We start from the raw sequence: 12,772 nt of genomic DNA, 5'->3' as shown, positions 1-12,772 counted from the left end.
TTTCACCCCCTCTACTTTCAATTTTGAATTTTTACCCCTAAACTTTCTAATTTCAATCAGCCGTGTCCAATTTCTACTATTCCGTCCAAATTGGACGTTAAGTTTGACTTTTGAGGGCTAAAATGGTCATTTCAACATAAAAAAATTAAAAAAATTTAAAAATAATTCTTTTTCTTTTTTTAGTTTTTTTTTTTAAATTTTGTCTTCAACCTATACACCACAAGTTGTAATAGGTTTATAAAAACAAAAAAATACTCTACGTGGTTGAAAGCCGCTCGCTGATCTACGATATTTGTGATATATCTCTGATAAAGTGAAGAATTTTAGGATATATCCCTAATAAAGTGAAGAAATATTCTATATATCCCCAATAAAGTGAAGAAATATCTGTGTAAAATCATTTTTGGTCTACGATATTTGTGATATATCTCCAATAAATTGAAGAATTTTATGATATATCCCCAATAAAGTGAAGAAATATCTGTAAAAAATGATTTTACACTTTATCTGTAAATATCTGTATATCCCCAATAAAGTGAAGAAGTATCTGTTTAAAATCATTTTTTACAGATATTTATTTACAGATAAAGTGTAAAATTATTTTTTATAGATATTTCTTCACTTTATTAGGGATATATCCTAAATTCTTCACTTTATCGGAGATATGTCACAAATATCGTAGACCAGCGATTGGCTTTCAACTACCTAGAGTATTTTTTTATTTTTATAAATCTATTATAACTTGTGGTGTATAGATTGAAGACAAAATAATAATAAAAAATAATAAAAACGAAGAAACATAAAAAAACAAAAACAAAACAAAAACAAAAACAAAAAACAAAATAAAAAAATTAAAACGAAGAAACAAAAAAAAATTTTAAAACGAAGAAACCAAAAAAAAAAAACTAAAAAACAGAAGAAATTTTTTTTTATTTTTTATTTTTTAAAATTTTTTTATGTTGAAATGACCATTTTAGCCCTAAAAGTCAAACTTAAAGTCCAATTTGGACGGAATAGTAGAAATTGAACACGGCTGATTGAAATTGGAAAGTTTAGGGGGTAAAAATTCAAAATTGAAAGTAGAGGGGGTGAAATGATGACACCCTCAAATCTCAAGGGGGTAAACTGAAATTAATCCCAATGTTTTCCAAGGAAGTGGATGGGTTTTTCCAAATCCTTTTGACGGGACGCGATGCCTTACTTTCTAAGCTGAGATCAGGTGGAGCAGTCTCTGACCGGATGCTGATGGGAAATGTAGAAGGGCAGGTTGTGAGGTGAATAGCAAAGCTAATCTCTAACCTTTATAAAGATGGTTTTAGGTATGTGGCTTTAAGTTTTCTTGTTTTTGTAAGTATACCATCTTGTATGGCTGAGTGTAATCAGTATGTTGTGAGGTATAAGTTATGTTGTATTACTATGTTAGTGGTTTGTAGAAGTATATTGCATTATGTGCTGACGTTTATATATGAAATATGGTTTGGATTGAAATCATGTGAGGCTGCTCTGCTACTTTATTTTGCTTCCATTGGTTTTAATTTAAAGATGCTTCATTATTTACCTCTATCAGACTTTTTGATCTTGAGCTTGTCACGCAAATCATTACAGCATGGCTCTTGGTGTTAACCTAAAGCTAAAGACTCAGATGAATAATATTATTTACACTTTTTATTTATTAAATAATTTAGATTTGTTGAAGTTTTGTATATCCAAATGATAATATCCAATGACAATGTGGCATGGCCAGTGACTTAAAGTTACTTGGTTAGTGACATGGTCAGTTACTTGGTTAGTGACATGTGATTAACAGTGACTTAGCTATTAACTTGTGACTTGGCTACTGACAGTTACTTGGTTAGTGACATGGTCAGTTGTTACTTAGTTACTGACATGTGATTAACAGTGACTTGGTTATTAACTTGTGACTTGGCTACTGACAGTTACTTGATTAGTGACATGGTCAGTTACTTAGTTAGTGATATGTGATTAACAGTGACTTGGCTACTGACAGTTACTTGGTTAGTAACTGTTCAGAGGAATTCAGAGGAATTCTGATAATACCAAGCTGAAAAAACTTACCTTCACTAGGCGTTGCACACTATCACTGACCTCCCCACAAAGAAATGTCTTTGATGTGTCTCCAAGTAATTGAACATGTAACTAAATCAGGAATTGAACATCAAATCAGAAATTGATAGTGACATGATAAGTGACTTGAGACAGTGACATGGTAAGTGACTTGAGACAGTGACATGGTAAGTGACTTGAGACAGTTACATGGTCAGTAAATTGAGACAGTTACATGGTCAGTGACTTGACGTTAACAGTGACTTGACCAGTGACCTCACTAACTAGGGACTTGATCAAAATTACTTTTACAGGTAAATTGGTTCAATCCTTGCTCCTCACCCAGATTCCTTTCGAGGGGATTTCTACTCACCTAGATTCGACTCGAGAGGATTACTCCTCACCCATGTTAGCTTTGAGGGGATCTATCCTCACAATCCTCACATAGATTCATATATAGGGAATTACCTTACTCCTCATCCAAATTTGCCTTAAAGGTATCTCCCAAATATCTCCTCAAGGAGATTACTCTTCATCCATATTGGCCTTTAGGGGATTTCTTCTCACACAGATTCCACTTTAGGGAATTACTTACTCTTCACCCAAATTTTCTTTGAGGGGATGGCTCCTCACACAGATTTTCTTTGAGGAAGGAGATTACTTCTCACCTATATTGGTCGTGAGGGGATTTCTCCTCAAGACGTGGTTAGTGACATGTGTATAACAGTGATGTGGTCAGTGACATGTGATTGATAGTGACTTGAGACAGTTACATGGTCAGTGACTTGAGATTAACAGTGACTTGACCAGTGACCTCACTAACTAGGAACTTGGCTTGAACAATGACTTCATTGGCTAAGGATTAACAGTGACATGGCTAGTAATTTGGCCAGTGACATAGCCAATGACTTGAAGTTAATAGTGACATTACCGGTTACTTGAGGTTATGTGACATGGTCAGGGATTGACAGTGACATGGTCAGTTAGTTAGTTAATAATATGTGATTAACAGTGACTTGGATATCAACTTGTGACTTGGCTACTGACAGTTACTTGGTTAGTAACATGGTCAGTTACTTAGTTAGTAACATGGTCAGTTACTTAGTTAGTGACGTGATTAACAGTGATTTTTGGCAGTTACATGATCAGTGATTTAGTTAGTTACTTGAGGTTAATAGCTACCCAGACAGTGACTTGATTAATGACCTGACTAGTGACTTTACCAATGACTTAAGGAGTTTGTATATATTCAACCATTTGTTGTGTAGGAACATGCCAAGAGGGAATACAAGATCAGAAAAAGGAACAAGGCATGAGAACTCAAACGCTATACTGACTATAGTTCTAATAAGTAATAACCACCCCCATAACGAAAATTACCACACATCACTCCCATAAAATAAAATAAATAACCACCACAACAAAAAAACCACAAATTAAACACAAATAGAGCTACTGTTTTAAAGATAAATATAACCCCCCCCCCCCCCCCAGAACAAGTCAGAATAACATTAAGGCGTCCCGATAGAGGCTGATGCCCTTTATAATTGCATTTTTCTTTCCAGGATCTGATGTAGTTACAGTGACATCCTTAAACAACTTGAGATCAGAGGCAAGCCTCCAAGGTAGTTTCCCATCCTTTCCAATACCCATTTCTCGAGTTGCAGCCACAACAACTTGTTAAGTCCTCTGTGGATTCAGCTAGGTGATTCTATTCCCATTACCATTTGATGATCAGCACAATCACATCAGACGTTTGGAAGAAGAGCCAGATATAGTAGCTACTCTCTGAGAATGCTGCACTTCACCCTTGTAAAGTCCCTTCTTCAATTTATTTTTAACGTGCCATGCCTCACGTCTTTCCTCCTTTGACAGCTGCTTACACTCAGATATATTCAAGTTATCATCAAATAACCAACATAAATTTACCAACACAACTACAAAACAGAAGGTACAATTCCTGGAATTATCAAATGCCAAAATCAGTAGCTATCAGATATTTGAATGCAAGTTATATGCTCACAGTTTACTCTTACAATGATAGTTTCTAGATTTTCATTATCATAAGCTGGCATATTAATCTTTAATGGTAAGGCAAGATGAATAAAATATCATGTCCAAGATGAGCTAAAACAAATAGCAGGCCCATACCTTCCACTCTTTCTTCTCCACCTTTGACTCCTATCCATGTTGCTTCCTTTTATGCTGCTCAGTTTTCAAGTTACCTATATCTTCCACCTTCTCTGTAGCAGCAGATCTTCTATTACGAGGTAAGAAGTCCACAGGCTGCATCTGCTTTCCTCCAAGCTTTATCAAATTATTAGAGGCATCAAAGCCTCCAAAAAGTTTCTGAAAGCAGCTTCTTCTTTCAACTTAGTTCTGGAGCTCTGATTTTCGCAGGATGGTTCTCAAGATTTGAATATGTAGTAAGCATACTACATACTGAGAGGCTAGACCTAGAGCGATCCTATCCCACACCTGGTCAGATATGTAAAGCCATCTAACTTCAGTAAGCATACTTAAGTGTTAACTGAACTATCCAAGATATAGAAACATACTGTGAAGTACATAATATCATGACTAGACATTTGTAAAGCCATAAAACCATAAAACCCGAATAACAAAAGAGCTCTTCAGAAAAATAAGATCAAAGCATGCCAAGATCAAAGCAAACCAATTACATAAGCATACACAATTCATCAAAGTAAAAAGATTGCTTGTTGCTAAACTTCTCCGAACACACAAGATTTATCTATATGAAAATCCTTATTTTGGACAAAGCAATTACAACAAAACCTCTACATCTAGCATGAAAATCACAACCATCAGTTTGAATTTGGATAAAATTATAGAGACAATCAAACACAACAACTGATACCAATACCTCCTCTAAACAGATTCTACAATAAAAAATTAAACTAATTAAGTTCATAATAATCACAAACGAAAAAGATATATTGTTCCTGCTCCTCCAAAACTGACTGAACATTATAAATTTTACAGTTAATAACGAATTTTACATTTCAGAATTGCATTGTTTATACCTTTAAGGCTTTCAACAACTCCAGGAATGATCTCGTGCTCGAGCCCCGAGTACTCACCCTCGGTGTTCTCCCTGATCACCAGAATGTCGACGTTGCCATGCTTGGTCTGTAAGCCACGCAGATTGAAGCAGTTGACCAACGAAGCATAGAGATCGAGATCTCGCCGGAGCTGCATGTTCAGCGAGCTAACGCCGCCGCCCATCGGCGTCGCCAGCCCGCCTTTTAGACACATCTTGTTCTTCCTGATCGACTTAATCACCTCCTCCGGCACCCTTGGCATGTTGCCGGTGACATCGTACTTCTCGAAGTAGACCGGCGCCTGCATCGCCTCCATCACCTTCTCGACAGCGTTCTTGACTAGCGGTCCGATTCCATCGCCGGGGATTTTGGTTACGGCACGCAGAGCTCCGTCGCTGGGTGGGGGCATGTCGGTGAGCGATCGGGTCTGGACCATGACGGTGAGGTCAGTTGAGAGAGAGAGAGAGGGAAGGGTTACTTATATTCTGAAATGGACCGGGGAAGAGGGAGATGATGGCATGAGTTGTAATTTTTGTCATTTGTAGTGTTAGATTGCTAATGAGTGACCTTAATTATCATGGGGTATTTTGTGTCACCTGAATTATAATAAGGCACTTCAAAATGACCTCTTTTATCATTGGCCCTAAAAACAAAATGATTTCTTAAATTTTTTTTTACACAGCTAAAATAGAAAAAATATATATATAATAGTTCATGGCATTTTCTTATTGATTAGACATTAATTTTTAAAACTCAAATTTGATTAAGAAATGTATATTTAGTTAAGATTTATAGAGTGATTAAATCATTGAAATGACTAAATTTTTTATTTTAAAGATAATTAATAATTTGTTTGCAAATTATATGAGTGAGGTTATTTGAGGAAGTTTAGGGAGGTTTAGTGAGTAAATTTAGTATTTGAAAATTTGATAAGAGGTGTACAAAGTATAGAGGTCAAGTGAGCAAATTTGGAGGTTCCAATAGAAAAACTCAAAATTGAAGGCACTAGCTGAACAACTGAGCTTCGTCCAAAGGTAAGCCATGGGAACAAAGCCATGTGAAGCTGCTTCTTAGGCTCAGTGGTAGAGCTGATAGAGCTCATGTTCGATGATCGAGTTGCGAGTTTTGAACTCAATGCTTTTTGAAAAACATTTGATTATACCTTAGGTGCAAAATTAAGAAGAAATATTTTATTCCACCAAAAAAAAAAAAAAAAAAAAAAAAAACCCTGTAGAACTAGCAAATGGTACACAACATAATAACCTGATGACATAAATGAAATCATAAATATGTGTTTAAGGTTTAAGATTGAAAATTTCCGACGAAAATTCAGTGCATCGATGTGCACTTACACCGACATAAATGGATGATTAGATTGTATTAAATACACTCTTAGGTTATTAATTATAAATATCAAGGGTTGAGATCATCTTATAAGTGTTGGGTCATTTGCACCGTCGGTGCATAAAATAATTTCACAAATTTTGTGTTTCTCTTATTATTTTTTCGGGTCCCCGGCAAAGATGGGAACACAAGGAAGGTAGGTTGATATACCAATTTGGGTCAGGGCCGGCCCTGGATATAGGCCCAGCTAGGGCTGTCAATTTCGACACGACCCTATAACACGACTCGAAACCCGCACGAAATAAAGTGGGTTGAACCCGCACGATTAAAAAGCGGGTCGGCAGCGGGTCAACCCGTCATGACCCATTTAATAAACGGGTCAGCCACGGGTCAACCCGCCAACACGAAGTGAACCCGTATAACCCGATTATGCTATACTTCTTCTTGAAATTTTGGACGTTGGGAGTATTTGATCCTAGGATTGGACAATTTGAAATATTTTGCTTCATCATTATTGGATTTAATTATTTATAAATTATATATAATTATTTATATTCTTTGTCTTATGAAATTTTTAGTGAATTTAATCAATTTATGCATGTTTTTAGTTAAATGGTTTGCAGTGTTAACCCTTAAATGAGTCATTTTGTCCAACACGACACGACCTATTTATTAAATGGGTTAAGCGGATTGGAAACGGGTAACCCGTTTAATAAATAGGTTGGGTTTGGGTTTAAATTTTCGACACGATTAATAAATGGGTTGGGTTTGGGTTTGTCTCTTGTGACACGACATATACCTTGACCCGACACGAACCCAACCCGACACGACCCATTGACAGCCCTAGGCCCAGCAGGCACAGGCCTATGGCCCCCAAATTTCACGGGCCCCCGAAATTAAACCAAGTTTTATATACATTTATATATGTTAAAAAAAAAAAAAAAGTAATATATGCCCATATGTCTTGTCGTTTTATATTTCTTCTCTAGTTCTCCTAGACTTCTACGCGGCTACTCGGGGACACGGCGTCTCTTGTTCTTACCTCACCTCCATAATCCCAAATTCTCAATTCTCAAATCTCAAAACCTAGCAGCTAATTCATCATCAGATCATTGATTCATCGATCGTCACCAATAATCATCATCATCTGCAATCATTCTTTTGTCTTCTTGTTCTTTGTAATGTTTTATTAATTTTTCTGAATTTCTGGCAAATTTGGGAATTGGGAAGAAGAAAATAGCGGTTGATTTTAACCTTTTGATGCTAATTAACACAGCAATTTCGTTGGGCAAGTCTTTAAGTATTCTTTGCAAATTCAAATATTTTTCAATGAATCAATGATTAAGATTTTAAGGTCTGTTTTCTTTATTTTTCTTCTTATTCGATTCGTCTGAACTAATAGTGATTATAACTAATTATGAATTAAGTGCATCTTTGTTATTTGTTAATGGAATAATGGTAGACTGGTACTAGTGCCGTAGTGGTATCAGTATCAGATGCAAGCTTGAATTTTTTTCTTTTTTTTTGATACATAAATTGATAAACCACAGAGCTGTACTCTATTATGCAGAGATGCGAAAAGAATCAGGTGCAGAAGATAGCAAGTTTTACTGCCTTTGCTACCTTTTGCTCCTGAAATACTGACAACATATATTCAGAAAGCAAAACCAAGACATGAAGAGTCGATCAAACTGACAAACTTTTATAAAAGTAGCGGAATCTGAGTGGTGGAGTTGGTTGAATGGATTATGAAGGCAGAGTATTAGTGAGGACTTCAGTAGTTTAGTTGCAAGTGACTATACTACTGAATTGTATTCTTATAGAAACCTGTAAGCCTACTAAAAAGCTATAAACTTAGTAACTTACTTAATTACTTTTAAAGAGGAAAAAAAATTGTGAATATATTCGAAGGTGGGGAGCCCCTTTTTTTTTTTTTTTTGCCTAGAGCCCCTGAAAACTCAGGGCCGGTCCTGATTTGGGTAGTGAGCTGAAGACTCAAAATTAGGAGTGACTGGGAGTACTGGTGTTTGCTTCTATGAAATATGGCCTTTGGTTTCCCCAGGCATTTCAATTTGTTTGCAACCTTGGAAATTGTAACACCAACTCTAAACCAACTCTCCCACGTCAAGTCCTTGACATCTCTTGCCCATAACACAAGCCACACAGAGGCCTCAAACTTTTACTCTTCTCTGATTCAACAATGCACACGGACAGAGTCCCTAAGAGGCTTGGGAATAGTTCAAACCCATATGATCAAATCCGGGTACATGCAACTCAGTATAGCCAATAGGCTCGTTGATGGGTGTTTGAAATGTGGTAGCTTAAGTAATGCACGTAAGGTGTTCGACGAATTGCCTGAGAGACATGTAGTCATCTGGAATGCGATGATTTCTTCATACATTGGCCACAAGAAGAGTAAGGAGGCTATTGGGTTGTATGGGAAGATGGTCTTTGATGGAGTTTTGCCGGATGAGTACACGTTTTCGAGTGTTTTCAAGGCTTTTTCGGGTCTGGGTCTTGTATATGAAGCGCGGAGGGCTCATGGGTTGTCAGTGGTTTTGGGTCTGGAGGTGGCAAATGTGTTTGTTGGTAGTGCTCTTGTTGATATGTATGCAAAGTTTGGTAGAATGGGGGATGCAAGGTTGGTGTCGAATCGCGTTGGGGAGAAAGATGTTGTTTTGTTTACAGCGCTGATTGTTGGTTACTCTCAGCATGGTGATGATGGTGAAGCTCTTGAGGTTTTTGGGGACATGATCAACCAAGGAGTTAAGGCTAATGAGTATACTTTTGCTAGCATCTTGATCACTTGTGGGAACTTGGAGGATTTAACTCATGGTAAGTTGGTCCATGGTCTTGTTGTCAAATCTGGTTGTGAAGCTGCTGTGGCGTCACAGACTTCACTTCTAACAATGTATGCTAGGTGTGGATTGATTGATGATTCTCTGAGGATTTTTAAAAGGTTTCATCATCCAAACCTGGTAACTTGGACGTCTCTTATAGTGGCTCTTGTTCGGAATGGTAGAGAAGAGTTGGCTTTGATAAAGTTTAGAAAGATGATTCGGGATTCAGTAGTTCCAAATTCTTTTACTTTATCTAGTGTTCTTCAGGCATGCTCAAGCCTTGCTATGATGGATGAAGGACAGCAAATTCATGCCATGGTCACAAAGTTCGGATTAGATAGACACATATTTGCTGGTGCTGCTCTCATTAACTTGTATGGGAAATGCGGAAATACAGAGATGGCAAGGTCAGTTTTTGATGCCTTGATTGAAATTGATTTGGTCTCCGTGAATTCCATGATATATAGCTATGCGCAGAATGGATTTGGACATGAAGCACTTCAGCTTTTTGATGGGATGAAAGACTTGAGACTTGAACCAAACGATGTTACAATTTTGAGTGTTCTCTTGGCATGCAATAATTCAGGATTGGTGCAACAAGGCTGCCAAATTTTTTCTACCATTAGGAGTAATCACAATATTGAGTTGACAAGGGATCACTATGCTTGTATGGTTGATTTGCTGGGGCGTGCTGGAAGACTTGAAGATGCCGAAATGTTGATAAAGGAAGTCAAAAATCCAGATTTAGTATTATGGAGGGCACTGCTAAGTGCATGTAAACTTCATGGACAGGTTGAGATGGCAGAAAGAGCTCTAAAGAAGGTGCTTGAACTTGCTCCAGGAGACGGAGGATCTCATGTCCTGTTGACAAATCTTTATGCTTCAAATGGTAATTGGAGTCAAGTTATTGATATGAAAAGTACAATGAGGGAGATGAAATTCCAGAAGAACCCGGCAATGAGTTGGGTTGATGTGGACAGGGAGGTTCACACTTTCATGGCTGGAGATTTGTCCCATTCAAGATCTAGAGAGATAAATGAAACCTTAGAGAAATTGTTTGAGGAGGTGCAAATATTGGGTTATGTTCCTGATACAAGATTTGTGTTACAGGATTTGGATGAGGAGAAGAAGAAGAGGTCATTGTACTATCACAGCGAAAAGCTAGCCATTGCCTTTGCTCTATTAATGAGTAGTAAAAAGAATACCATCATCAGGATATTCAAGAACCTTAAAGTTTGTGGCGACTGTCATTCCTGGATAAAATTTGTCACCAGAGTTATTGGGAGAGATATAATTGCTCGGGACGCTAAAAGATTTCATCATTTTAAGGATGGGTGTTGTTCCTGTAGAGATTATTGGTGACTCCCAAATGTGACATCTGGATATTGATCTAGATAATCTTGTCTGCTGCTTGGAGTCACCAACTGTTTAATTGGCTGTAATTAATCACACTTTATGCTGATGTTGCGATCTTCTGCCAAAGTATTGGTATTCAGGGATCTTGTTAGGGAAGCCTGGAAGGTACTTCATTAAACAACATATTTCCTTGTGTTTTGTCGATGAAATAGCTAACTTAATATTTAATATCAAACTGGACTGCTATTAATTGAAGAAAAACAAAATTCAAACTTAACTGGTTCTGTTGTCAACAATAAGAAAACTTCTTCTGGTTTTGTTATTAGGGATCATGATGGTTCCCCCCTCTTTGCTGGTGCGAGAGCCATTGGTCAAGTTTCTGTCCCCATTGCTGAAGGAAGTGCAGTCCGTGATGGTCTTTATCATGCGCTCCACCTTAACTGTTGAAAGCTTTATGTCAAAGGTGACTCCAAGTTAATTATAGACTCCATCAACAAGAAATGTGCTCCTCCTTGGCGTCTTCGTACTCTTGTGAAAGACATCCTGAGTCTGGCTAGCAATTTCGAAGCTATTTCCTTCTCCTATGTTCCCAGGGAAGCCAACTTCGTTGCTGATGCTGTTACAAATATGGGTCACAAGTCTTCTACGCCTATCACTTGGTCAAGAAAGCTGCCTTTCTCGACTTTGGCCGCTTTTAACTTTGATCAGTTTAGTTCTGGTTGTAATAGGGGTTTCTTGTTGTAATTTTATTTTCCTCCTCAAAAAAAAATAAAAAAATAAAAAATAAATAAAAAAAAACTTAACTACTGCTGAAGGATGTCGACATAATGTGTGCCTTTACAAACTAGAGTTTAGAGTTGTAATAGAAAAGTGTTCTAGGTATTCAATTGTATTCGGATTATATTATCTATTGTGTACCTTGTAACTCTCTCTATATAAAGGGCTCCTATTATCAATAATAAACACGATTACAATTCTCATACAACACGTTATCAGTACGAGTTCTAACCGTAGCCCAAAAGAAAAAAAACCCTAAAAACTCTCTCTCACAAAAATCTGCCGCAACCCTCCTTGCCCACAAAAACCCTAGCTCGGCCTCCTCCCTGCAGCAAGTCTGCCTTCGGCCGCAGCCTGCAACCCCCACTGTCGCGCGCCTCCTGCAGCTTGCGCACTCGCCTGCTGCCCGCGCATCTTCCAGCCTCTTGCCGAAAGCTCCTCTGCAACTTCCTGCTGCACGACCTGCAGCACCTACCGCAAAGCCCCTACACTCCTGCCATCCCACCAGCGACGCACCCCTGCGCTCCTGCCAGCCAACGCTGCCCAACAGCCCTCCGCCCTGCAGTTTCCTGCTGCATAGCCCACACACAATCAGCACACCAGCCCGCCAACCTACAGCAGCCCGCGCTGCAGCCTGCACTCCTGCAGCCCACACTACCACTGCTCCCCTCGCTGCAACCTATAGCCCGTGCAAGCCCTACGCACCATCCCTGCTACTGCTGCTGCCTGCATCCCTACTGCTGCGTCCCTGCTTGTTGTTGTTGCCCCTTGCGTCTCTGCTGCAGCTTAGGATTGAAGCTGGATCTGCAATCCTAACACGCCTGCATCAACACGCGCATGTTCTTAAGCCCAAAATCACCACGTAAGTTTTTGTAATTAAAGTTGCTGCTTTCATGTATTTTAAATTCTTTTATTTTATGCGGAATATTGGAATATATGTTGCCAAATGATTTTGAGTATTTAACAAATTGTGGGGATTCACATGAACTAACAGTGTTCATAATTAAACGAACTAAGAGCGTTTGTATGAACTAAGAGTGTTCATAATGCTTGGACTAAGAGCGTCCACAAGCATCAAATTGTGACCATATTAAAACATCATTGTTTGGTCTAATCCAAAAGAGATTCTTGGAAATTGATTTCTTGGTAGCATAGCTCGGAAATCGTATTGTTTTAGTTTTCGTGGAAGTTTAACTCCGAAACTAATATATCTTCTCTTCTTATTTTCAGGATGTTGAATGAACCTAGACTCGACTTTCCCATGCTTGACTCAACAGGCTCGGATTACCACAGTTGGGTAACCGATGTTGAGAACCATCTCACTTCAAA

The 12,772-nt window shown here is 38.1% G+C and overlaps 2 protein-coding genes across 2 annotated transcripts; one reads left to right on the top strand and one right to left on the bottom strand.

Moving 5' to 3' along the window:
• Positions 1 to 4,368: 4,368 nt before the first annotated feature.
• On the bottom strand, positions 4,369 to 5,764 carry LOC112186168 (isocitrate dehydrogenase [NAD] regulatory subunit 1, mitochondrial). The gene is made up of 2 exons (XM_024324519.2): positions 5,109 to 5,764; positions 4,369 to 4,542 (listed from the first exon to the last, which is right to left on the bottom strand). Exons 1-2 carry the CDS (start codon positions 5,560 to 5,562, stop codon positions 4,532 to 4,534), a joined length of 465 nt encoding a protein of 154 aa, XP_024180287.1. The 5' UTR covers positions 5,563 to 5,764; the 3' UTR covers positions 4,369 to 4,531.
• Positions 5,765 to 6,600: 836 nt separating this feature from the next.
• On the top strand, positions 6,601 to 11,494 carry LOC112186005 (pentatricopeptide repeat-containing protein At5g65570). The gene is made up of 3 exons (XM_040513702.1): positions 6,601 to 6,688; positions 8,450 to 10,831; positions 10,993 to 11,494. The coding sequence occupies exon 2, from the start codon at positions 8,513 to 8,515 to the stop codon at positions 10,670 to 10,672; it is 2,160 nt and encodes a 719-aa protein (XP_040369636.1). The 5' UTR covers positions 6,601 to 6,688; positions 8,450 to 8,512; the 3' UTR covers positions 10,673 to 10,831; positions 10,993 to 11,494.
• Positions 11,495 to 12,772: the final 1,278 nt, after the last annotated feature.

Source organism: Rosa chinensis, chromosome 2 (genome assembly GCF_002994745.2).
Source record: "Rosa chinensis cultivar Old Blush chromosome 2, RchiOBHm-V2, whole genome shotgun sequence".
In the NCBI taxonomy this organism is placed as follows: Eukaryota; Viridiplantae; Streptophyta; class Magnoliopsida; order Rosales; family Rosaceae; genus Rosa; species Rosa chinensis.
This window is presented reverse-complemented; position numbering and strand designations above follow the sequence as displayed.